The sequence below is a fragment of the Mercenaria mercenaria genome, chromosome 3 (genome assembly GCF_021730395.1).
Source record: "Mercenaria mercenaria strain notata chromosome 3, MADL_Memer_1, whole genome shotgun sequence".
Taxonomy (NCBI): domain Eukaryota; kingdom Metazoa; phylum Mollusca; class Bivalvia; order Venerida; family Veneridae; genus Mercenaria; species Mercenaria mercenaria.
In genome coordinates, this window is record NC_069363.1 from 40,671,995 (window position 1) to 40,698,643 (window position 26,649).

The 26,649-nt window shown below is 33.8% G+C and overlaps 1 protein-coding gene across 1 annotated transcript; it reads left to right on the forward strand.

Moving 5' to 3' along the window:
* The first annotated feature begins 2,658 nt into the window (after nucleotides 1–2,658).
* Nucleotides 2,659–15,942, forward strand: LOC128555566 (uncharacterized). The gene is made up of 7 exons (XM_053538271.1): nucleotides 2,659–2,781; nucleotides 4,460–4,570; nucleotides 6,160–9,745; nucleotides 10,321–10,458; nucleotides 11,590–11,612; nucleotides 13,063–13,158; nucleotides 15,328–15,942. The coding sequence occupies exons 3-7, from the start codon at nucleotides 9,724–9,726 to the stop codon at nucleotides 15,538–15,540; spliced, it is 492 nt and encodes a 163-aa protein (XP_053394246.1). The 5' UTR covers nucleotides 2,659–2,781; nucleotides 4,460–4,570; nucleotides 6,160–9,723; the 3' UTR covers nucleotides 15,541–15,942.
* Nucleotides 15,943–26,649: the final 10,707 nt, after the last annotated feature.

Here is a 26,649-nt window from a genome sequence, read left to right on the forward strand (position 1 = left end):
AAACATTTTATTTTATGCTAACTGATGAAATACTGTGAGATATAATCCGTATCACTCACTGCATATCACTCACTGTAAATGCCGATCTACTTGTGCATTGTGTATGAATTTATAATTATTTGCTTAAAACTGGATAAAAAATTGTAGTCGCACTTTGTTTTTCATAGTATATTTCTCGATTCAAATTATTTTACTTAATGAGAACTTCATAACGTTATGCAGCAAAAAATCAAATAAAATGAAACTTTATGTTATGTGCGTCTTTCTTACGTCACAACACGTCTGACGTCATGTCTGTTTACGCGCGTCAGTTTCCCGCGCTGAGATTAAAGTCTATTGCAAAATGCATATCTCAACGTAATTAAGCAAAAAAAAAATTTTTTAAAGAACATTTGTTTGTTTTTCGTAAATATGGAATATATCTTACCTCGAAGTGAGAAAATTTTCTCATTTTTCAAATATTTGAAATTTTCTCACTTCTCAGTGAGATATATTCCATATTCACGAAAAACAAACAAATATACTCTATTTATACTCTCACACGTGATGATAGATGCAATCTAATCCATAGTGTATGTTGCAGTTACCAACCCAAAACGCACTGCCCCTAACAATGTACATAGATAGGCCTACTCACTTCTCTCCCCCTTTTATTTAACTTGGCGTCGAATCATTTTTTTTCCCGATTACCGTGAATGAATTGAATTGCGTGTTACTTGTGCGATTATTTGTTTTTATAATTCATATTAATGATTTTGGGTCGGTATGTTTTATCTAATTTGTAGCGGAATTCAGATAAATCTTGAAAGCTATTGACTACGTTCGAATTTTGCTCAAACTCGAATGTAAGTTTATTATTCTTGAAATTGTTTACCAAAGTTTGCAAAAATTTGGGTAATGACATGTTTATCACATGGAGAAATCAAATAAAATGTTTAAAAATCTCCAGTACATGCTTTTGGTAGTGTTGCCGATTTGTGGGCCCCGGATATGTTTATTTAAAACATGTTTACCGTTTCCAAGAACAACAGAATGGTAAATAAAAATTTGACAGCTCCAAAATATGTTTTTATTGTACACTTACATACACTGCTCAGCGTGACTACTGAGATAGGTATGTGACGTTACAACAGGAACAGCAATACACTTATTTTAGAACTTTATGACATTTACAAAAGAAACAATAGCCCTTATGAGAAGACATACTTTTATTTCAAGTCCATGTTATATAACATTTGTTCCTGTGCTTGGTAGAGGCTTCTCCAGTGCTATTGCTTTATCACAGCCCAATAATACAAGAAAATATAGACACGTAACTGATCAAAGTATTAAGGTGAAAATATATATTCTCCTAATATATCTACGAACATCGACAGACGGTCATCGACGTCTGCAAAACGCAACACCGAAAAAGCCAAATATTACATGGCAGAAGATCTGGAGAGTAAGTCGGATGTCGGATATTTCCAGTTTCGAACCCGATCACTGACGTAGGTTGAGTAGCGCTCTCTAGATGAAACTAGAATTTTTCAGCATTGGTCCGCTAACTTACTAAGAATAACGGTAAATTTATACCTAGGAATAAGGTAAAACTTAGTCCGTTCTGACTGGGCAATAATGTAAGCAAAACTAAGAAATGTTGTTGTTTTTTTATTTTAAAAGGTAACATTTTATTGCGTATTTCATTATACATATTGACAATATGTGTTTCATTTGATGGTTATTGAAGAGAGTGTCATTGAACGGTTTTCTCCCACAATGTCAATAATCTAAACATGAGAACACATCATTCACGTGAAAAATACTCACATGAAATATCACTGTTCATGTGAGCTTAGTTTTTTCATTTGGTGGAACTAAGATAGTTCATGAATAAAACGTGATTAGATATACATGTTTCTAGTACACGACATAATGTTATAATGTAAGTCTATGCGAAAACAATTGGTGGTCTGTAACCAAAGATTGTATTTATGAATTTATATAACTGCACCGTATACGCCGGAAATGACGTTAGCATGCAACATCATACTGCTTTGCAAAATGTCCAGTTCACGCTTACTTGACGTTACTATAGCGATAGACGGATAAAGATATAAATGCGAAGTCATCCAAAGAATGGATGATATATGCAACTACCAAATAAAAGTTCATAGTAAAATAATATAAATGATTTAAAATGTTACGGTATTTGTCCTGAAACTTTCTGAAAATGCATTGTATGTACGGTTCCGACGTTATATTCTACAAGACATCTACCATCTAAAAGTCTGCGAAATTTCAATTGTTTTTAAGTGCGTAAAGTAAATAAAAGTATTTATTTATTATAGTGTCAACCCTCCTGAATGATCTCGCCATGTTTGGTTTGTAGGACACATTCAATATATATTTTCAATGGTCACACCAGTCAGGTAGGTAACCGGTATCCATGATCAACCTAGCTGGCTGCTCATCTTGACCGATCGGTTTTAAGTAACAACATCCGTCTCTGACGGGTCTCGAATTTCCGACCTATAGATTTTCGTGGATGTCGCCATACCCATTATGCCACTGTAGGAAGTATGAGCTGTACTCGTCGTCCTGGCGACTTCACACACAAACAAGAAAGGGAATTTTTCTATATTTTTCACATTAAGTGGGATCAAGTACAGGCATAAAAAAACTGGCGGTGATTCAGAGATAAGGATATATCTTGTATATAAAACAAATTGTTTTGACAGATTGCTCTTCATTTAATAGATACTGTCTATATATCAAAGATGGATCTTATATCGAAATCATGTAAGTATATGGCGAATATAATTTTGATATTTAAATATATCATTAAATGTCTTAATAATTTGAAAATAAAGAACGTTGATTTATAAAAGGTATTTCAAAGGAATGGAAAAAAAGTTGGCTTAAATTGATTTGATTTAATTGAAAATAACTAAATGCTTACAGATGAAATAAATCAAATAATTCAAATAAATCTATTCCATACATTTACTATGTACTAAATAACAAAATCAAATCTGGAAGTAACCTTTGAAATCTGTGGATCAAATTACAATAGAATAAAACACGTGTTAAATGATATTAAGGAGCTAGATTTTTACTTATAGTGATATATTATTAAAAGGAAAAATTGTACTAACTATTTAGCGAAAAGAATAAATACTGAAATATTTATAATAAGAAAAGAAGCTCTACAACATTTTATTTGCCTCTTACTGCTAATTGCTAAAACTATATATATCAAGATTTTGTGTTGGTGAAATGTTTGCAAAACAATAGAATAGCTTAATTAACATTTCCATTAATTTTCAAAACGTCAGAAAGTTCCACTTTATGTGTCATGGACTGTAGCCCTCGGTATGTGAAGCTTATTACAGTAATAATCGCGGGATCGCGAGTTCGATCCCCGGGCGGGGCGTATGTTCTCCGTGACGATTTGATAAACGACATTGTGTCTGAAATCATTCATCCTCCACCTCTGATAATTCATGTTGGGAAGTTGGCAGTTACTTGCGGAGAACAGGTTTGTACTGGCACTAGTTAGGTTAACCGCCCGCCGTTACATGATTGAAATACTGTTGAAAAACGGCGTTAAATCCGAAACAAACAAACAATTTTTTTTTTCAACCTTATGCTGTATTTACTAAAAGCATATAAACTCTCAACAGCTTCTATACTTTTTAGATGTGATTATTAGATGATATCAGGGAAATGCAACCGAGGTTAAACACTTTCTCTGCTTGTAACATTTAGCAAAGAACATTTTTTCCTGTATCTTACGAAGTCATTTGTGAAATGTCAGCCTATATATGTTCGAAATTAAAGTGAAGTGCACCTTTTTGATAAACATTTTTAATTTTGTTAAGCATCTTTAAAACGCATAATAAATCAGAACAAAATAAAGAAAAGGGTGCACAGCTCGCGGTCAGTAATTAACATTCATGAAAAAAGGCAAGTAGACAAAATATTTCATTGACGTAGCCTATAAACCTTTTGTCATACAATTAAATTCGAGAAAAACAGGAATACTACCATTCGCCTGTTTAGTTCATATTGAACATTTAACAAAGCGGGGGTTTCGGAAAGGAAAGAATTATAGCAATTGTTTCTTTGCCTATTAGGTTAAAGTCAGTTCAGTCATTAAAGTTTTCTCTGATTTCTTTTAAAAAAGGATTATTTGAACAGTATTATGTTTTAATGTCGTTATATTTTCACAACGATGTATAACTAAAATATCTATGTCAGTAACTTATACTGATATTCAGCTCTTTTTAATAATTTCAAACGCTAAACATTTATCTGTAAAGACTAAAATTAATACAGCTTTCATCGCAGAATATTTTCTTATGCCTCCGTATATTTAGGACAAATTAACAAAAAATATATAGTGAAATGGATTCCAAAAATATGAGATTTATATCAGATTTAAATATATATTACAGCAGATTTATTGTCTTTACAGTATTGTTATTTGTGTCAGTGACCCTCCTTGTTCAGGCGGCAGGAAATAGTACCTCTCCTGTTATTACTAAGTCAACTACATCGATAACAATGGCATCACAAACAGCTGGAGGTTTGTAAAACATCCAATATTAAACAAGTCAAAACCAAAATACACGAGCGCGAATGAGAGTATGTCGAATTTAAGTTTGAGTCTGGTATTTTGTTATACGAGGGGTGTTCCAAAAGTAATGTCACTTGCATCGGTTCTCCTATACTGCAAATGTTCTGATCATTTTAACTTGCTCTGCCCTTCAAAATATTCTCCGTCAGCCTGAATACACCTTTTGAGCCGGTCAGTCCTCTTTTGGAAGCATTGTTCATACTCTTCTATGGGAACACCCATCAGATACTGATAAACAGCAGATCCAAGGGCATTTCTCGATTTGTATCTCTTTCCTGACAAATGATATTTAAGTTTGGGAAACAGAAAATAGTCGCAGGGGGCCAGGTCTGGCGTAAACGGAGGGTGTGGAAGGACGGTAACCTTCTCTGACTCCAAAAACTCGGTAACAATGCGTGCCTTGTGAGCGGGTGCATTATCATGCAAAAGTCGGAGGTACTTAAGTCCTGTTTTGGGGCGGCGACTTTTGTAGTAGTTCTTCAATTTTCTTAGAACAACGTTTTTTATAGAATTTTCCTATGACCGTACTGCCTTTTGGTACCGGAATTTGAATGATTGGACCCTTATGAGTGAAAAAAATACATACAAAACCTTCTTCACCGTTCGTATTCGTTTGGCGTCTCGCATTTTTGGTGACCTAAATTCGGTTGGAATACTTCCGCTTTGGTTCAAAATAATAAACCCAGGTTTCATTACCAGTAACTATATTATCAAAAACCTTTTTGCTGTATTTTAGGTACATGTTCAGAAGTTTTTTTGTCATTGTTACACGGGTCCTCTTTTGTTCATCTGTTAACAAATGGGGTATCCATCTTGCATTTATTTTTCTAAGTTTTAGGTTTTCTTCAAAATTCCATGAACTCGTGCTAACGACAAGTTTGTCATTTGGGCCAGTTGCCTAAAGGTGAATCGGGCATCCTTTTTTAGCAAATTGAGGATTTTTTTCGATGTTACCTTTCGACGTAGTTGTTGTAGGACGATCTGTGCGAGCAGCATCTTTGAGTTGCTGCTGTCCGGTCCTAAGTTTAGCTACCCACCTACAAATAGTCCTACGAGACATTTGACCCTCCCCATAAATGTCGCACACCTCACGGTGAATATCTACAAGCTTCATGCCGAGTAGCGACCTAACTTTTATGTAGGCCCTAATTTCAAGTACATTTTCAGCTCTTTTCCCAGTCATTTTGTGTAAAGTGTAATAAATACTCTATAAAGCAATGTACACTGTACCAAGGTCAGTGAACGTGTGAGCGCGATATTTACCTATGTTACGATTCAGTGATCATTCTATCGACACGATTTCCGCGAAATAAAACACAAATGACATTATTTTTGGAACATCCCTCGTATGTTGTCTGTGTGTACAATCACACCAGTGGCCACAAATAATTCTCTTTAATAAACTTAGTATACGCTTATTATGTCTGTTATTGCTAAATTTCCAAAATGTATTTTGTAGCTTTTAAAATGTTGACTTTGTTGGTTAATAAGCGTATACTGTCTAAGATTGATTATGGCTTTTTATTCATACTTTTCAGTGTCAGTATCTACAGTTGGTAATTCCACATTACCTCCAGGAAATCGCAATTCTGCAACAAGTGTGTACAGCATCACTCTGACCCTGCTGACTTTCATCGTACTTACAATGTCAATGTAAGTCACCACAAAAGACAATACCAAAACTTATAACGAAAACAATTACGAATCAAGTTATGGACAACTTTTTACATCTTGCCTTTCATGTTAGTACTGTTTGATTGATACCAATACCTAAAATTGTTCTGTTTTGGGTGTTTGTGAATTGATATAAAGACCATATGAAGAGCCAGAAAATGCAAATCTATGGTCCATGACATTCGCAAACACTGAGTACAGTCTTGGTATCTGTTTGAAATAAAAACATTATTAAAATTGCAAAGTTTTGATGGTGTCATGTTTTTCTATCTTACGTTTCACTAGTTCAATTAATAAAGATGTGTACACATGATTTTTACTAGTATGTCACCTGTGTCTTTGACATCCAGCACTGACTCGTTTATCATCCTACATTGTTTCGATGATGAAACTCAACAACAAATTAAGGTAATTTGGTACTTTGCATGCAATAACGTTGCATTCCATATCTTAATTCAGCATTTTTCGACGAATTATGTAGTTTATTACCGTTCGATGGATGCCGAAAACAAGACAGAGAAAACATAATAAAATGGAAACTGCCGAGCGTCACTGCGGGTAAAAACTGTTACTTTCAAATTTGAATAACGACACAAACAAACATAAGTTTCTTATTTCTTAATTTGATGAACATTCGTTAGGAATATAATCAATATATCTAACTTGCATAATAATTCTGATCTTTATGTTTCCCTTGTACTCTGAAGATCATGTCGTTGACTTTAGATTATTTCTTGATTATCAAACCCTCATTTTAACCAACCCCGAAGGAACTTAATATTAATGCTTTAAAAGGCAACGCTTTACAATTTGTCAGGGAATAACCAGTTAATCGTAATAAGTTTCTTTGCAATCTATAGCAATGGTTTTAACAGTTCAACTCGTCTCAAAAGTTTGTCGATCGGAATGATGAATCAATAGGACCTCAAATTTCTTTTGAGAGGAATATTGCAATTAAACCATTGATATAAACACCCAAAACTTGACAGTCATTACAATTAACAGCAGTTGTTGTATGAATGATGCCTCTATAACAACAACCATCAACCTAGACTCATCAAAAAACAGGAATGACTGTTTAATTTAATGGGTTTGTAACAACGTTTTCAACCTTATTTAATCAGATGAAGCACATCCGTTTATAACATCAGTACAGTGTTTGATGACAGCATACACACACTTGGCACGTTTCCTAAAACAGCGTTCATATCAACCGCAACTGTACCTAACTGTGTTTTGTTACAAATGCATAAAACCAATATCGAAACGTTTGTTATTATATTTCCACATATGGATAGACGTTAGAGATACAGTTTAAAGACACTTACTGCAGTTTCTTGTATGAGAGATGGGGCAAAAATTTCCCAATAATAGAATTTGTTCAAACTTGGCATATGAAAATAGTTTCTTGTTAGAAACAGAAAAAAAACAATTATAGGTCACTGTGTTTGTTCGGGAGTGATCTTCCCTTAAAACTGGATTTTTCTTCCAATTTGCATATACAAGGGTAGATAACCCCTTAACAAGCATTTTGTTTATAACTCTGTTATAAACATGACACTGTGTTCATATACAAAGTTTTAACAAATTCTATTACTGGGAATGTTTTTGTCTAAAACTGTCGCTTCGGAACCATTCTCCAACTTTGTTTTAGTTCTTGACTTGTCATAATATTGTGTAGTGGCAAAGACAAGCAATTGTACAAGACGGAACGACAATGTTTGGACTCATTACATTTCTGGTTCTTCGGGATCATTTATGGCAAGCGAAGTGTCTGTGTAGTATTACTTTGCTTGAGCCAGTGCTAGTGGGTCGCGATGGAATTTGCATATTTCCTTACCTGTCATGAAACGTTTAATCAAACCTAATATTATAAAGTATCACAACAACAGTCTTTATGTGCTGAGCGTCGGTTGTAAGCAACGACTTCCCGTACTTGGACTCAGCGTTGTAACACTGTCCTTTGTTATTTTCAGAATGCCATAGCGGTTGCACAATGGTCTGTAACACAGTCTGCGGGCACTCAATACACTTATCTTTATTTTAATTCCAAAATTAGCATGTTATTTAGGATTTATATCTTTATCATGATTATTTCAATGTACATGTACATTTCATTTCAATACAAACTATGATACATAATTCTTCATTAGCGATGCCTGTAGTTCTGCAAACTGTATCAGAGGCTACCTCGAGTTCGGTCCACAAAAACTGTGACAAGAACAAGTTTTATCTAGACAAACATTAGAAACCGTTGTAATATATGTTATTTCCACATGTACAAAACTATTTGACTGCGTATTCCATAAAATAACATAAAGAAAAACAGACATTGTAATGCGCTATGTAAAGCGCCTTTGAACGTGTTTATCATGAAATGGGCGCTATATAAATCTGGTATAATAATGATAACAATAATAATAACACAACATTTGCACATTTTAAAAGTACTTAAATACAATTATTTTGGAGACATCCACAGTATGGCAGTAAACATTGAACATTTGTTCCAAACAGCTATTGGGTCAATGCAATTTATGGCATTATCAAATATAAATTGTATTGAATCATACTGATAAAATATTACTTAATTAAAAAACTAGTGCAAAAAAAAAACATCGCTGACCTCGAAAATGAACTGTAGCGATTCGTTAGAATAAAGTATCAGCCTAATTTTTATCTAGCCTACTTCCTCGTCTTGCATACAACTGTTAATATCAAACGTGATTTTATCTGTAAGTTATCTCATCAAACTCGCTTTCCTTGTCACAATTTAACCAGGATTTCACATGAATAAATAAACAAAGTTTATTTCTTGTTTCAGACAGAAATATTTATTAATTACAATAAGTATTAAAATCACTATGTAAACAGTTTCCTAGCAATCCGTTCTTGAATGATAAAGCGGCATAAGATATACATTGCAAAAGAAATGGCTTCCTTGTTTGGCTTGTACTATATTTGAGGTAACCTAACCTTTTATTTACTCACAAATGTAATCAGTTTTTGTGTGCAGGTGTTTGCTTTCGCGATTTAAAACCTACAATACAGAAAGACGATCAAGTTTTCTCTTTATCTTTTATTCTTTATCACTAAAATATTTTAAAGTATGTTTATAGACTGAATAATTATAGAACGTTTTTCTTTGAGACTTGAGAATAGCGGAGTCCTGCGCAAGGCCAATCTTGTTTGCTGTACTTTCCAGTGCGAGTAACAAATTATAATTCTTGTAGCCTAGCTATTTTCCATGACAACCCTAGTGATACGAATGAGGAAAAACAATAAAGGGTATTTTCTGATATCTCCCACGTCAAAGGTGGAGCAGATAATGTCAAACATCGATGACTCAGAGATAACGCCATGTCCGGTGTATAAAACAACTGATTTGACGTTTTGCTGTGTATTGAACAGCTGCTTGTTATCAAAAAATGGATTTTAATTCAAAATTTTGTAAGTATATATATGAGGATGGAGAAAAATATACAGAAATATAACACACGATTATCCTTCGATAGTATCAACCGTTCAATGCTGTTTTTTTCTTTTTGGAGAAAGATATACTTTGTTTGAATGAATATATATTTACTACGTTGTAAATAAGTAGAAACATGTAGATAATAGAAAATAAATATTGTATGACATTCTACTAATTGGTATTTAAAGTGGGAAAATTCAGATGTAATTGAAAGCTTAAGGCACATTAGTTTGCAACAGTGTAAAAACTCATTTTATAATAGATACAAAGTAACTGATAGATACAAAGTAACTGATAGATACAAAGTAACTAATCAAATTGTAAGTCGGGAAACATAATCGTTTGAATGACTTCTTTAATTGTGTTCTGTAAGATACAATGAGACTTTCAATTCATATAAAACATTTCAAAAGAATAAACACTTTTATCTCACTAAATATTTCACAAAAACGTTGAAGTTTTAAATAATCTCTGTGATATGAAAAAGAAAAAGAAATACAACAACATGATGAAATAGCAACGAAATTATTTACGAGATATTGTTTTACAGTGTTGTTGTTTGCGTTGGTGGTACTAGTTATGTATACTGATGGCGCGGTGACTACTGCGGCGACTGCTTCTGCTTCAAACACAACAGCAACAGGTGCAAATGATACAGATGCGGCGCTAACAAGTAGCGCACCTGCAGGTCTGTATTTAATTCCGTATAACAGATGTTTATATTTAAAACTTACCGAGCGTATGACATGTCATTAAGCTACAATTGTGACAAGAGTTGAAAAGAAAAGAAGCAATAATCACCAAACGTTTTTTTTTTTTTTTTTTTCTTTTTTTTTTTTTTTTTTTTTTTTTTTTTTTTTTTTATTGTTTTTCTGTTGTATTTTCTTTTTTGTATTACAATCTTGCTTAGAAATAGAAAATCGAGATAGTGTTATAGATTCAAAAGACTCTTAAGCAATATACCTGTCCGCATATGCGCTCTTAATATTGATTTTACCGAAACTGACGTATGTTACAGGTCTACCGCTTCAGCAAAACGAGTTTTAATCTTCCGTATCAAATCGTCTTTGCTTCGGAGTAATCAATTTTACCCAATAACATTTGTTATGGTAGTAGTTATTTGATTTAGTAATTTATATATTTCCTTTAGTGACCCTCTATCGCAATTATTAAAGAAATAATTTGTCAGGCGTCAGACACTTTTCTTCTGTGTATGGGGGAAAATGTCAATAATTGCCCGAAATAAAATTAATTTCACACAAAAGTTCTTAGTTGACCCTTTACCAAGACTATTCAAATTACATTTGTATTCAGGTTCGTCATAAAATGACCACAAGAGCTATGATAAGATAAATCGTCGAGCAACATCATCGCTAGAACCTTAAGTCTGATATTTTTAATAATTTTACAGAAATGTTCTTTTTGTGAGTATATACCAAGATTGTTCTTTAAAACGTATGGCCACCAGAGCCAAATATATACAAACCTTTATGCTTATACCCCGAGATCCAATCTAAAATAAAACAAATCACAGAAATAATCGTTTCCTTAGTAACCCTCTACTAAAGTGTTAAAGCTATTTCGATTTAGCAAAGAAAACATGGCTTCCGTGTGTACAAGTCTAGTTTTCCTTATATAGCTCTATGAAAAACTACAAAAATATTTTGACAGAAAAGTCGTTGGATCATCCTCTACCAAAATTGTTACCTGTTTGAGCTTTGAAACGCAGGTGAGCGAACAAGGGCCGCCATGGTTATTTTGTTTTTAATTAAGTTAAATGCTGAAAGTCTTTCTAATCACATCTTTTTTTCGTCAACAGCTCCCTCGACAACCAAACCTAAAGTAAGTACCAGTTTATTGAATTGTTTTTATCTTTTACAAGTAATTTATCAGATTTATGTCATATCTTGGGTTGGTTTGAAGTAAACTAGAATGAAATTTTAAACGAAACATTCCTATTAACGTACAAATGACAGATACAGATATTTTAAGGAGCGTGATCTGATGTCAATCCTCTCTCAATTGGTTTTGGTGTATAATATTTCAGTTGCTAGGTTTTAAATGTGTGTGGGTAGACACTGTGTGTTCATATTTTACGTTTTATAGGTCCAGTACTTTATTTTACCTCCTACATACCGGAACATCATAGGCGTAATTAGGAGTTTGTAAAAAAGGAAATATCATTTAAATTTATGACTGCGCCAGTGGTGAAGCACGAGGGGAATATAAGAATAATGTCCATATAAGAATAATGAATAATGTTGTTTTGATCGATATCTTCTAATATTTTACCACAAATAAGAACATCAGTAAAGCCTTGGTAGATATTTTTACCGTACTACATTTCCTTTAAATATTTTCAGAAGAAGATAATTGTGACTTTTAACGTAAACTGCAGTTCGAAAGTGTGATACAAAGTACAAATACATGTATACCGGGCAAACAGCTTTCTCGCTTTTTGTTGTTTTGAAAAGTTGCAAAAATTCACTTAGATGTCTATTATTTACAAACTGTTTTGCGGGGGGGATTTTTTTTTGTTTTGGAATTTAGCGCCGTTTTCAACAGTTTTTCAGTTATGTAACGGCGGCAGTTAACCTAAACAGTGTTCTCGTATTCTGTACCAGTACTACCCTTTTCTCCGCAAGCAGCTGCCAACTTCCCCACATGAGTAGTAGGTGGAGGACGAATGATTTCAGTTACAATGGCTTTAGCGGCCGTGACGGATCAAACGCCTCGCTTTGAGATCGAACTCAAGACTCCGAAGTTCATAGATCTGCAATTTTCATATCGAGCTAAGCGAGCAGACTATCGAAGAAATGATACGTCTTGTGTAATACAATAACTGAACGAACATTTAATACTTGTTAATGGTATTCACTCGCCATTTTAAATTTACAAATTAACATGTAGCTTTACTTTAAAAATGGGTTGAGGAAGTAAAATTGATAAAGATATATTTGCGTAACTCGATATTTTGAAATATTTTATTTGTTTCAAATAATATGATGGTCTAAAGGTATACTAAATTTCAGAAATTTTTGTTTTAAGAAACATGCAAAATAGCAAATGGCGGACTAGCTGTTTTGTTCAGTTTATTTTTATTAGATACATTTCAATTAAACTGGAATAGATCTTTGACCACGGAAAATCCATTGATAACATAACACGAGTTTTCCTTCAGACGTGTGATTCTTACATGTCCTGAAAATTTTATTTCTTTTTATTTTTAGCTAAGGTTAAATTACAAAACATAAACTGCTATTTATATAAGACAATTACATTATAATTACAGGCGCCTATACAATGTGATGTCGGTACATGCGTTGGAGATGAGCAATGCAAGAACACAACGTACAGTAGTACGACCTGTTCAACTGGCATATGTGTGGTAAGTGATACAGTTTGCAATGTGTTTAATGTATATATTTGCCCAATTTATTTGAAATGATTTGAAGTGGTATATGTATATGATTATTGTCGCTAGAAACTGTTGTTGTTTTTGAACAAGTAAATGGAAAATTAATGCTTTGCGCTATGGCGACAATATAATAACAGTCTATCAACCCACTTCACACATAACAGTGAAATAAAAACACATGCTCGTAACAGAAACACAATTGCATGTATGTTAGCCTTCAGATCGACTTCTGCACCTATTTTGAAATAGGGGACGTATTGGGGTGGGCGTATGAAATTGGCTCTATAACTAGAGTACTCTTTTTCAAAACTAAAAGAAATGTATACACTAAGTGTGTCTCTCTTAACTATCTAAGGCAGGTTCTATAAACAGCCAGTTCGAACTAGAATTTCCAGAGCTATGGCCCTTGAATCAGTCAAAATTGAAAAAGAAAACGGACAGTGTCCGCTCGGTAACTAGAGTGATTTTTCTTTGCTGTCACCCAAACGTACATGAAATATGAATTATCATAATCTAGGTCAAGTGTGATAGCATGCTAATTCGAAGTTGGTGCCTCTAGTTATATCCCTTATAATCAAAATTACCAGAATCGGCAGTGTCCAGTCGATACCTAGAGTACTAAGCATTTCTTTGATGTCAGTCATACAAATACAGTAGATGTATTTCTATAAATCTGCGTCAAGTATTATAACAAGTTGATTTGAAATATTATCTCCAGAATTAAGGCAATTGAATTAGTTAAAAAATAAGAAAGTCATCGACGCCCGCCCAGTTTATTTTTCCATCGTCAAATTTCTAAATGTAATAGAGCTCGCTGCTCACATTGTTCAACTATAAATGAATCTAAAATTGTTACATCTTCTGCAACTTTGAAAAACTACAGAATTAGAAAGAGTCTTTCATGTAGTTCCAAAAATGTAATTTATGTTATCACATGTAAAAGGTGTAATTTTCAATATGTTGGACAGACCAACCAGATGTGCTCTAAACGCACGAATAGTCATCGTTTTGATATAAACCATTATCCCGAATCTTTATCTAATGTTTCTGAACATTTGAATTCCAACCTTCACACAACTGATGACTTTTCATTCATGCCCATAGAACACATAAATGGTGATTGGAAACGTCTACCGAGGGAGACTTACTGGATGCATGAGTTAGACACAGTTTATCCAAATGGAATGAACTCAAAATATTTGCTATCTGCATTTTCTCTGGAAATAATGTATCTTCATAGATCCTTTACATTGTGCATTTCTGTATTATATGTATAATGTTTTTGAATGTTAGATTACGCCATGCTGTTGAATACGTTTTGACGTCGTTGTTATGAAGTCATGTTCTACATGACGTCATCAAAGTTATTGATTGTAAACATGATACCCCTGATGAAGGCATTGAAAGCCGAAACTAGTTGGAAATAAATTAGAAACCAGTTTGAAGTTGTTCTTCCATTTTCAATTGTATTTCATCGTTTAACCAAACTTAAAGAAAATGTGTACCTCTATTAAAACATCCTTCTAGACTGGATTAGCATTGAATAATAAATGCATTAACATAGTGGTTATTGACTAGAGTCTGCTCATTTACTGGTGTTTGTTCTTTGAACAACAACAAATTAATGCAAAATGTGTACACATCCAGGTCCAGTCCGAAAACCAGCTAGATTGGATTAGTATCTCTAGAGTCATGGCCCTTTTCTTGTCCCCTCATTTCTAGAGTAATTTCCTACTTATACAGCATGTGCATCTCCTTAAAATCTATGTCAAGTTTGATAACCAACAACCTTTGACAAGTATCAAGTAGTCAAAATTACAAAGATTGACAAAGAATGAGTAGGGTATCTTAAAACTGAAAAAAATAATAATGATGTGACGCGCGTAAATTGTGACAGGCACTATGTCTGTTGCCATAGCATAGATACCATTGCTTACAGAGGGAATCCCGTATCACTCACTCCTAAGTATAGACATTCCTCCGTGAATTTGTATTAATTGTCCCTCATTGCGGATGGTGGTTCTACCCTAGTGGCTGGATATGCTATGCCGAAATACATATATGGGGTTCTCCTCAATCGCTGATCCCGAAACCAAGCTCTCATGTGATTTTAAAACGAAAATGATTTACATGTTTCAGACTATAAAGACTGTAACTGGTGGCATATCCACGTACCATTTCAACTGTTCGAGCGTGGATTGTGCAGCTGATCAAGCACCTACAGGAGCAAATGTCTTCTGCTGCGAGAAACCAAACTGTAATACATACGAATCCTTTCCAAGTTCTGCTAAAAGGTTGTACAGTAGCTCATCAGCCATCTTGACTATGATATTATTGATTAGTTTTGTGTGATATCTAAGGGTGAAAGCATCGCAGCTGTATTAGCTGGAATAGTATTTCTCTGTCTACACGACTCTAAAAGATGACATCTACAAAAAGAAAACTATAAGATATTGATAAAATAAAACTATCTTTCAAAATATAATAACATAAACCAAATTTCTATATCTAAAAGGACAATAGTAACTATTATTGTTATTATTTCAATTTAGCGGCTAGCATTAAATATGTGGATGATTGGTATATTTGTTTGATTGCGTTATGTGGTTGTTTTTGTGTTTGTAAATTGATAAAGAGACGTGATAACTGGCTAGAAATAGCACAGGTATGGTCGAATGACATTCGCAAACATTCTAAAACAGCAAAAAATCACATTAGAATTGAAATTGAAATACAAATTTTGTTGTTATTCTTTGCCCTAGTTTGCTTTTTCATTCTCAGTGTTCAGGTGTTCAAATGTATAGTTTTAATAGAGATCAATTAACGTAAATATCTAAATCAAATTGACATCTACGAAAATAAACCTCCTCGATAGCCTAGTGGTAGAGCGTCTGCTCGTCTGCTACGAGTGCTGGAGGTCATAGGTTCAATCCCCGGCCGCGTCATACCGAAAAAAAAAAGTGTAGCAGTAGCTCCCTTGCTCGGCGCTCGGCATTAGAAGGAAAACTGGTTATCTCCTTTTATGACTCTAACTTTATTACACCATGTGTAATAATGAAAATCGTGCTTTTCTAACCATGTACTTAGGCCATAAATCTAGATTAACAGCTGTTTCATCTTTATAAACATAAAATATAAAGTTTTATGGAACTTTAGCAACAAAATCTTCCCCAAACGAAAGCTCGATTGCATTGTTAGTAGTGCGACAATTACCTGACTTACGAAAGGACGGTGGCTATACCGTTTGTATATTAAGTAATTTCCAAAAAAGCACGCGGAATCTGTACAATACACTCAAGAACCGTATGACATATTGTGGCATTGTGTCTTAATATCAACACATTTTTTCTCTCTTTTTAGTGGAAAGAAACAATCGTTTTGATAGTAGCAACCAAACGGTTTTGCACGTATAGAAACCAACATTTCACACCTAATGGGGAAGGGGCAGTAAATTTGAAATTCCACAATTTTGAGTTGTTATCGGTGCGAAAAAAAAATCATAGAAAGTAAAAAGAAATTGAAAAATATCGGGAAAGAGTAGAGCTAATTAATGTTTTGCATAAAAATATCTTCTGCTCTTTTTCATGTCACAATTTCAAACTGCCGATTCCTTTATTTTCGTTATAAAAAACGAGTAATATTTCAGTTTCAGAACACAAAATTTTGCTATTGCACACCAAGCGAGACATGTCGTGTATAATCTGCAAATTACTGACCTAAAACGTATGTATAGTTTTAAAACAATCGACCAAACGAAAATAATGGTGTCAATAAAAGTCTCATAAAAGTTTACTTTTTTTCGCAAATTTGAGCTGTATAGTATATATGGTTCTCATTTCTATATGGTATATTTGTTGTAATCATTATGTTAGAATACTTAACTTCAGAGGGACATTCAACTTGATGGTTTTGCGCAATATGATATTTATAAACCAATAATGCAAGTATGCTAAAAGTATATATCCTGTAATAAAATTATCATGCTAAAATTTTGAGGAAAAGAGCTAGTTCACATAACGAAAAAGATAATTTAATACTTAAAATGTTGGAACAATTAGTAGTGATAAACAAAACATTGAATATTTATACTAAAAAGACATGTCTTTGTACAATATTTAGCCCGCGATTGTTTCTGCCTTTGCGACCAGTATAGATCATGATAATCCTGCACATCCATGCAGTCTGATCAAGATCTACACTGTCCTCTATTCAGTCTGTATCTTTTACATAAGCTCCCATTTCAACAGTTAATGGTACTGTTCAAACTGGAAGATGGCAAATTCATTATAGAAATTTAGCAAGGTAAAGGTTACACTGTTTCTCAGCCTCAGTTTGATATGCAAGTATATAAAATTCTAGCATCGTTCATTTGTTATTGGGGTTTCAAATCAGTACAGGTTACTTACTGAATTCTTTCAAACTTTGATAACGGAATGAAAGAACAATAAAACGAGTGACTATTATAGCAGCTTTAAATGTGAACAAAATAATTTACATTTAACGAAAGAATCATGAAAATCCTCTAAATTTCATTAAAGAAAAAAGCTAAACAAGAACTGTCATCATACCATCCACTCGCCAAAACTGTAACAGTAATCCTGTTTGCTCTTTTAATTAATATAATCCAATAAACAATCATAGATTTGGTGTCACCTGTAACTTCTTAAATTAATCCAATTTTGACCATTGCTCTTTTGTTTTTATCATTTTTTTTTTTAATTTTAACTTTAAGATAAGAAATAAATAGCTACCACAAGCGAAATATTTAAACCTGATATTATACATTAAAAGCTTCATATGTCTTTAAGCGTTAATACTTTCAATACATGAGTTATAAGTAACTTGAACATATCCTGGAAATAGGGAGTGCAACAGCTTTTATAAGAGATGCAAGGACATAAACAAAGAGTTATGCTTCTTGCTTTCCTTTTAAATGTTTTTGTATGTTAAAATGGAGACTGAACCAAGTAAATTACAAATACTCCTCTTCTTTCCCGCAACAACCACAACCAAAATTCGCTACGCCACAATGTTTTAATAATCAAGAAATAATCAGTGCCCTAGAACACTGTGACATGATTAACTTTTACGTGTTTTAGATTGTTTAAGCTCGCTTTTGAAAGTGTTTTAGTTTTCTGGATGCCAGTTTATCAACAACTTTTAAGGACTGAAATAAACTAAAGAAGCCCGGTATTAATGTAATAACAGGTATTATACCTGACTGACCTGTTATAGTTAGTGCTATCAACAGGTATACTATTAAACGCTGGTTTGCTGGGCTACACTTTATGGCAACAATGAGTGAAAAATGTACTGGTAAACTCTTACTCTAGGCATTTGATACTTAAAGTAGGCACTACTTTAGATATATTTGTAGCTAACTGCATTAATATCATTTTCTGGAAAAAAATAGCTATCTGAGCAAAAAAATATCCTGGGTAAAATATTTGCAAAAATAAAGACAACTGCGCTAAAACTTTATTATAAGCTAAAGTTACTATGTACAGAGTGGTGTCTCGTGCACACAATGTACTTTTAACCTCTAAGCATGTGAAGCATGCATAATTGCTGCAACAATTTGAAAAGAAACTATGTAAAGATCAAATCGTTTAATACCCTTGCGGAAATTCTGAGAAATTTGCGGTAAAATGTCAATCATAATCCTATCCATGTTATATTAATGCATCTAGATTTCTCATTGCATTAATATAACATGGATAGGATTATGATTGACAAACGATGTTCATTCAACAATTTGACTCTATAAATTAATTGTTTCCCTTGTGTAAAGGGGGCTTAGGGTAAGTCTCAACTTACTCGATGGCTTGCTGGTCATTATTATGAAAGCCATTCAAGAAGTGTAAAAAAGTATCTAAATCTGACAGAGTAGTATGTACAATTTTATCGTCAGTGTTATTCTTGTGACATACAAATTTCTACGGAGTTATTACTTGGCTACACCTGTCACCACAGTCATTCTTTTTAGTTGCGAATATGAGTCTTTTAGAGTAAAAAATTCAACCAAAGTTCGAAAAAGACTGTCTTTCCTGTTGTGGTATGTGGATGCTGTCAAAGAAACTACACTAAATATACTGAAAAGCATACGGTCCACTTTCATGAACAACAAATGTTTCAAAATAATATTGTGTAAAAAAGTAAAATCCCAAAACACGTACATTTATTTGTTGCTTTAAATCATGACATTATTCTTTATTTAGAATATTTTCTTCATATAACATATTATCACCCGAATAATCATTGTTTACAAATATATCACATGATAGTAAAATATACGATTGGCTTTCTCCTTGTTAATGCATGGATGCTAGTACTTTAGATTAACTAAAGATGTACCTGAAGTCTTATGGTTATGCAAATATATGCTAGACTTGTTTATCAATATTTATGCAGTTCCAACCTGCAGAATTTTGTGAGGTACACGTTTACTTACCGGTATTTTTAGTTCTAGAAAATATGTCAAAAATATTTGAAATATGGCTCTGAAATTCTGTCACAATGATATATGATACTAGTATGACACAAACTGACTGAAATAAGCAAAGATAAAGTGAAACTTGAAATGATATCAGAGACTCACTAACAGCTCTAACCCGACAATATGGTACGCGATAACAAGACCCATTTGATTGGGATGGCATATATTGCGCCTGTACAAAGTTCAAAGAAAATGTGAATTTTGTTTAAAAATTAAAAATATTGAAATATAACACTTAGAAGATACAAATCACTTACACCACTGTTTCTTCTACCGATGTATCGTTATGGTCATTTATGAAGCATTGGTCAGATACGCCCAGCCAGTTATCTATATCATGCGCTGTTTCAGTGTTGTCATTTTCATGACACTGATTGTTGTCGCATAAATCTGAACCTGTATCATTTGTGATATTGTCATATTCTAATATATGAACATTTACATATTTACGGTTATATTAGAAAAATCCGGTGTTTGTATTATTCCCTTGCTAAACATTAGCCAAAAACCATGACTATGCTCTTTCAATACGTTGTCTGCTTTATTTCCTTCACCTTTATTACCAACAAGAAGACCGTGGCTATGCTCTTTCAATGCGTTGCCTGCATCATTTCCTTGAGCTTTATTACCACCAAGAAGACCGTGGCTATGCTCTTTCAATGCGTTGCCTGCATCATTTCCTTGAGCTTTATTACCAACAAGAAGACCGTGGCTATGCTCTTTCAATGCGTTGTCTGAATCATTTCCTTGAGCTGTTTTACTAACAAGGAGACCGTGGTTATACCCTTCCAATACGTTGTCTGCATCATCCCCTTGGTTATGTCGGTACAAGACTAGGTTTATATCATCTGGGACAGCAACTGCAACATCATTCATATAATTGAGACCATCATGTCTATCTTCATGTAATTGCGCGGATGACAAATACGCATTTCGCATCTCGAGAGTTTAACATATTCCTAATTGACGGAATAGCTATCATAGCAAACTTAAGTGTTTATATAAAGATTAGAATTATTGATACTTACGTGTGAAAAAGCAGACAATTTTACAACTTGATACACATCTTTCAAAAACAATCTCATGTGCCAAGCTGTCATAGAAAGGAGAATACACACACATGGAATTGCAATGATAGGGCCCAGTTTATGAAAACATGTCATAAACCATAGGTATCCTGGTGGACATTCCAGAAGACATTGACCGTCAAATATTATTTCTGGTTCATTGCAATATATACCAATGCAATCTTCGTCCTTATAAACATTATTCGCCTCACAGGTTTCGACACAAATGCATCGATGGGTTTTCCAGAAGTCTTCAGCTTTAATGCCAAAGCGGTGTGAAGATGGGCACTTACTTAAGCACACTGTTTCATAAATATATTTAGCTTCTGGAGGGCATCTTTCCATACATGCCGCCACCTGCTGATTCAGAAAAGTTCCTTGGGGACATTTCTGTAAACACATAGTACCTATTCTAGTCTTCTTCTTAACTAAACCTTCGGGACAGGCTGCCAAACATGTATCTTGATGTATATAAGACACATTGTACAGGCATATTTTGACACACTTCATCCTCAGTTTGTCGTGTAAATATCCTTGTGGACAGCTGTCAAAACATGTTGTCGTTGGTTCAACAATACCTAATTCATTCAGATTGATGACATTGTCAAGTGGAAAGGGAACGGTTACATCCACTTCTAAATGAAACGGATGACTCTCTGGACATTTAGACAAACACGTGTCATTATTGAACATCACCTTTGATTTGGGGCATGTATACCAACATTGATTTGTATAAGTAATTGTCTCTAAACTATTAGGGGCTGCCAGAGCTAAGAATAGAAAAACTTCAAACGACATCTCCCCATAAACCGATGGTCTGATTTTGAATTAATTTTACATAAATGGTTTTTATGTCATCCTCTACCAAGATTGTTCAAATTATACCGACTCGTCAAAAACATGGCCGCCAGGGGGCTTGGTCACTTTTCCCTTTATGTACATAGTGGAAACTTTAAAAATCTTCTTTTGTGAAACTGCTAGGGCGGTTTTAAAATTATTTTTCACTAAGGTCCTTGTGTGACCCTCTATCAAGATTCCAAATTATTTATTTGATTCGTCAAAAAACCTGGCCTTTAGAGGATGTGTTCACTTTTCTTTAGTTTTTGAGATGTATTTTTACCTATCTCTACCTGGTAAGGATTTTTGTGTGGACGTAGAATTATTTTTTAAGATTAACTTAGTTGTTACTATAAATAACTTATATTGTTACTTTTTTATTGACTGTAGGGAAAAAACAAGACCACTTTTCTGTGGTACAACATAGATGTTACTTTCAAATTTTAGATGTATTTTAAGGTATCTTTACCTGGTAAGGAGTTGTTTTTTGTGGACAAACAAAAGAATTACAATAATTACTACACAGCCACAGAAAATAGGGCCATATTTTAGTTTGTGAGCAGTACCATGCCTGTGACCTTTCTCATGTTGCGGGAGCATCCGTGTCTGTGACACATTTCTAGTTTCTTATTATCCACACCTCATCAATACCGCTTCATACCATCTTTAATCAATAAAGCAGATGAATTTATGATATAGTATCATGTGCTTCTAAATGTTGTTTCAGTTCGAAATGGAGAAAGTGTCATCATTCCACTGCAGGCGCACAAGCCAGGGTACCTGTCTTTGTCGCGTTACCAAATGGAAGTCAGCCAAGAACAAGTATATTATTTGGAAAATGAGTATATGGCCAGTCAAATCTGGTATTAATGTTATTTTGACGTGAACGCATTGGTAGAGAGGGCTTTGAAGCTGTTGAAGGTTCCGAGTCAGAGTCCCGGCCACTCTCATTGCGGACTGTCCTTGGGAAAGGGACTTCATCGCGATTGGCACATTCGACCCGGCTGTAAACGGATACCAGCAACGTGCTGGGGTTATGTATTACAGGTTTCAACTGTTCTTAAAATAGGGTCACTCAAACGCTCTTCAGATTTTTACGCGAAAGTAAACAAAATGTATATTCATACATGTATGTTTTAAACGCAGCGGAAAACTGTTGAGCAGAAAATCGCTATACCGATGACAGGCGTATTCCATATATGCACTCTTTGCAATCTCTATAGACTGAATACCACTATATACCGCTGTTCTTTATCGCTCCTACTCTTTTAACGATATTTCGACATTTTCTTTAATATCAGATTTTCAAACACTTATATTGCTCTGAAGAACTCAGAAGCTATACTCCATCATTAAAAACAACCATAAAAATGTACTCAGTTTTGCCTTTTCGGGGCCGCCATTTTATTCGATATAATGCAAGACCTAAATACTGAAACGCAAAGCAAAAACGATGCTATTCAGAAACGGTACGAGGAAAGGACGAAAGAGGAGGACTATTTACACACGTACTACTTGTGACGACTAGGCACGCGTAGGCTCACACTGGATTTGGAAGTGATCAGCCTATAGAAACAAGATCAGTAATTCGGTCAGGTAAAAATGTACTTCTATCGTGGAGTAGAAAGAAGTACAAACTATTCAGATCCAATTTTTTTCCATTTTTTGCAATTTCGTGTAGAACGGGTGGATGCTTAAATCATACTTTTTTCACTGCTATAATGTATTCCGCTTGAAATGAGACTGAATTTATGTTTATATTCCAATGATCGCATATTTGCAGATCAAAACTATAATTAGGAGTGTAATGTACGAACACAAGCAAATATGCATCTTGTTTAGGGTTGAAGATCACCACCGACTGGCATTTCGATAGGAAATATTCAGCCCCATATTTCTTTCTATTTTGTCAATTTGTGATAGAACTTTATTATATTGATAAAACTTTCATAAAAAGTCCGTCAAGGAGAATCTGATGTTCCATAAAGATACGTAAGTAAGATCCGAAGTGGCTGCTACTAAAACAAAGAAGGGTTTGAATTGCTAATTTTTAATAGATAGAACACAAATAGCGCTGATAAAGATGACCTAATATTATGATGGCGTTCCTACGTTGTAGAAACAGAGATATGATATTTTTGGTTGATTTTCTTGCTTTGGTTTTTCTAGATAAAATCAAAAGCTATTTGAACGTAAGCAATTTGGCGTCTTCGTATAAAAACAGGCAGCATCCTTGGCGATGCTCAAACTTTTAGCAGCATTACCTTTTCTCATTTTCTATATTCATTTCTCATTTGCAAATGATCAGTGACAATCATTTTTTCGAGATATTTACATTTTGTTCCCATTAAAAGTTAATTTCGCTATGTACTAAATAAAAACCACTGCAACATGTTTTTATCATTGAAAACACCAGGTAACAGCAGAGATGTTGGAGACAGCAAGGAACATCATCAACGCATCTACAGTAGTCAGATACAGACACATCTTTCTGAATACCATGGGTTTGATTACGACTGTTTTCATACTGTTGGCTATTTTGTACATTGCAATAGTTCTTCTGGTGGTTGTTACAACATCAGATGTAAAAAATCAGAATATGACCGCTACAGGAATAGTTCATGCAGCTGGTGCACCAGTCTTATTTGTAACCTGGGTAGTATTTATCTGCCTGGATTTCTGGCATCAGTGGCGTTTAGAGGGTCCTTTTCATAAATATGCAAACAAGGTAAATGGTACATGATACCAAATTAGTTCAATAATTAGTTCAATAACCTTCTTTGAAAATTATGTTTTTGCGCCAGCATTTTAAAATCAATACACATGTAAATTAGATCGCATATTAAAAGTCTTGATCAATAAAAAATCATTTGAAAGCAAGTGTTAAGTCAATTTCTCTTTCGTGTAATTTTATTTTATATTTTAAAACAGTTATTAACAGTGATTAATGAAAAACAAATTCATTGTGCTAAACTGTACATATTCATTTATAATTATCTTACAGGAACTAAATGCCATGAACTCTTCTCTGTGGGGACACGTCAATTCAAAAACAGTAAGAAGGTCAAAAATCATCTTATTCTTTGACAACGGTGTATCCTTTTCTAATAAAAATTACTACGTAACAACTGACACGTCCGTCATACGTCACATTCAGAAAGATGTAACGTAAATATCACATCTGTTTCAGACGTTAGGCTCTTTGGGTCAGTGCGGTTCATCCAACATGGCGTTTAATCTTTCAATGGTTACAGGATAAAAATAAATTACATTTCATCATAAACTCAAATGAATAAGTCTGATAGAATAAAAATGTACATACCAGGGAAATTTTTCGATTGAATTCAGAGGTCTGGTTTTGACGTGTAACAATTAGTCATAAAACTGTCTTTGGTTTCTCACGGTAAAGGGCATTCAAAGGATTTATGGTTTAACAAGGAAGATAGCTCTTAAACAGACATTTCCACATTGTTCTCTAGAAGATAATACAAATGTTAACATCTTTCGATAAATATTGATTAGTCTACGAGACGTAGTAAGTTGGTAACGTAAGTTCATTTTCATTTGAAAAGCCAATTTTGAAAGTTTCGAAAGTATATTTAGAATATTAATTTTCTCACATATAGAATAGGGTATATTTTGGAATGTACATGGATTTGGATAGACATTAATCATGCAAAAACTGGAACCCATTTGCAAAACTGCAAGTCACCTTAAACGTTAGATGAAACCGTCTTATTGAACTCGTAGCACAATGGGTAACAAAGCGCACCAATACAAAGTAAATGATCTATATTTTCTACTGACATTAATGTTTACTTCAAACACAGCTACTGATTTTAATACACCTCTGTTGTGCGGCAATTTTGACATTATCTGTCGTGAAACGACCCAAACATATCAACTTCAACGAGTTGTTAATTTATTACATAATAATCTGGACAGCTTCTGATGCGCAATAAACATTCCGTGACAATATTTTTCGTTCTTCCTCCGTGTTTTGGAACTTATATTTGTTGAGCTTTCAGGATTTCAATATTTTCTTAAAAGTTTTATCTCTTACAAATCCCAGCCATTTTCTGTATTTTCCTTTAGTCATTTGACAGGCATTACATGCGATACAACTTAAAGCCCTGTAAGATAACGTATATTGCAATACATGTAGAAAAATTCGTTTAGACCAATACAATATTTTTTAACAATAACATTTAACGTTACCGAATTTGGTAAATTTCATTTTTTTTTTTCTTTTTTTTCCTTTACGGTTTGAATAAAATGTGTGTGGTCCGAAAGCTAATGTTAAGAAATATTACGCTTGTTTTGTTAAATTTTACGTGACAGTATTTATATCAATTCGCTATATATTTCATGGTTGGGGAAATACCAGGTTAGCTCTTTTGGGGGCAGAAATAAACGTCAGAAAAGGTAAGTGTTATCAGAAATGTCTTATTTATTTGTATGCATTGATACGAACATCAAGAAATAAGGGAATGGTAGCCGATGAAAGCTTTATTTTGGCTGCAAAGTTTGTAAATATAATTTTGAGAGGTGGGTGGAGGCGAATTTGCTAGCTAGAATGTTGTAAAGAGAGAATTGCAGTATTCCTCAAAAGGGCACAATATTTAATTTCTTGAAAGCCTCTGTTGTTGTTTTTTCAAACCCCACAAATGTTGCCGTTTTTTTTCCACAGCAACTTTTTTTGTTTTTGTTTGTCTGATCCAAATTATATTCCCAATTATCTGGATAACTCATCTGATGATGACCCCACAAGCATGAAAAGTAATCTTTAAATGTACTGTCAATGATGCAAAAGCAGACATAAAGACTTTGGCATACTTTAGTGTATACTCAGTACTTATAGCTGTATTGGAATAGTCTCAATGGTTTTGTTGGTATAGATTCCTCGTCTCACTTAAATTACCGTTTACCTGTACAATTTTGGCGCCTGGCTTACGACAAAATAATGTTATTGTGAAATGATAACAAATACACAGTCACTGTATTATTTTACTGTTTATTATCTCTGCTGAAAGATGTTTTATTCGTACACCTTCTACATCT

Excerpts from the sequence above, each read along its gene's own strand:
- LOC128555566 (XM_053538271.1), top strand. The coding sequence starts at position 9,724 with ATGGATTTTAATTCAAAATTTT. Across the intron at positions 9,746-10,320 it reads GGATTTTAATTCAAAATTTT|TGTTGTTGTTTGCGTTGGTG; the intron begins GTAAGTATATAT and ends ATTGTTTTACAG. Across the intron at positions 11,613-13,062 it reads CCTCGACAACCAAACCTAAA|GCGCCTATACAATGTGATGT; the intron begins GTAAGTACCAGT and ends TTATAATTACAG.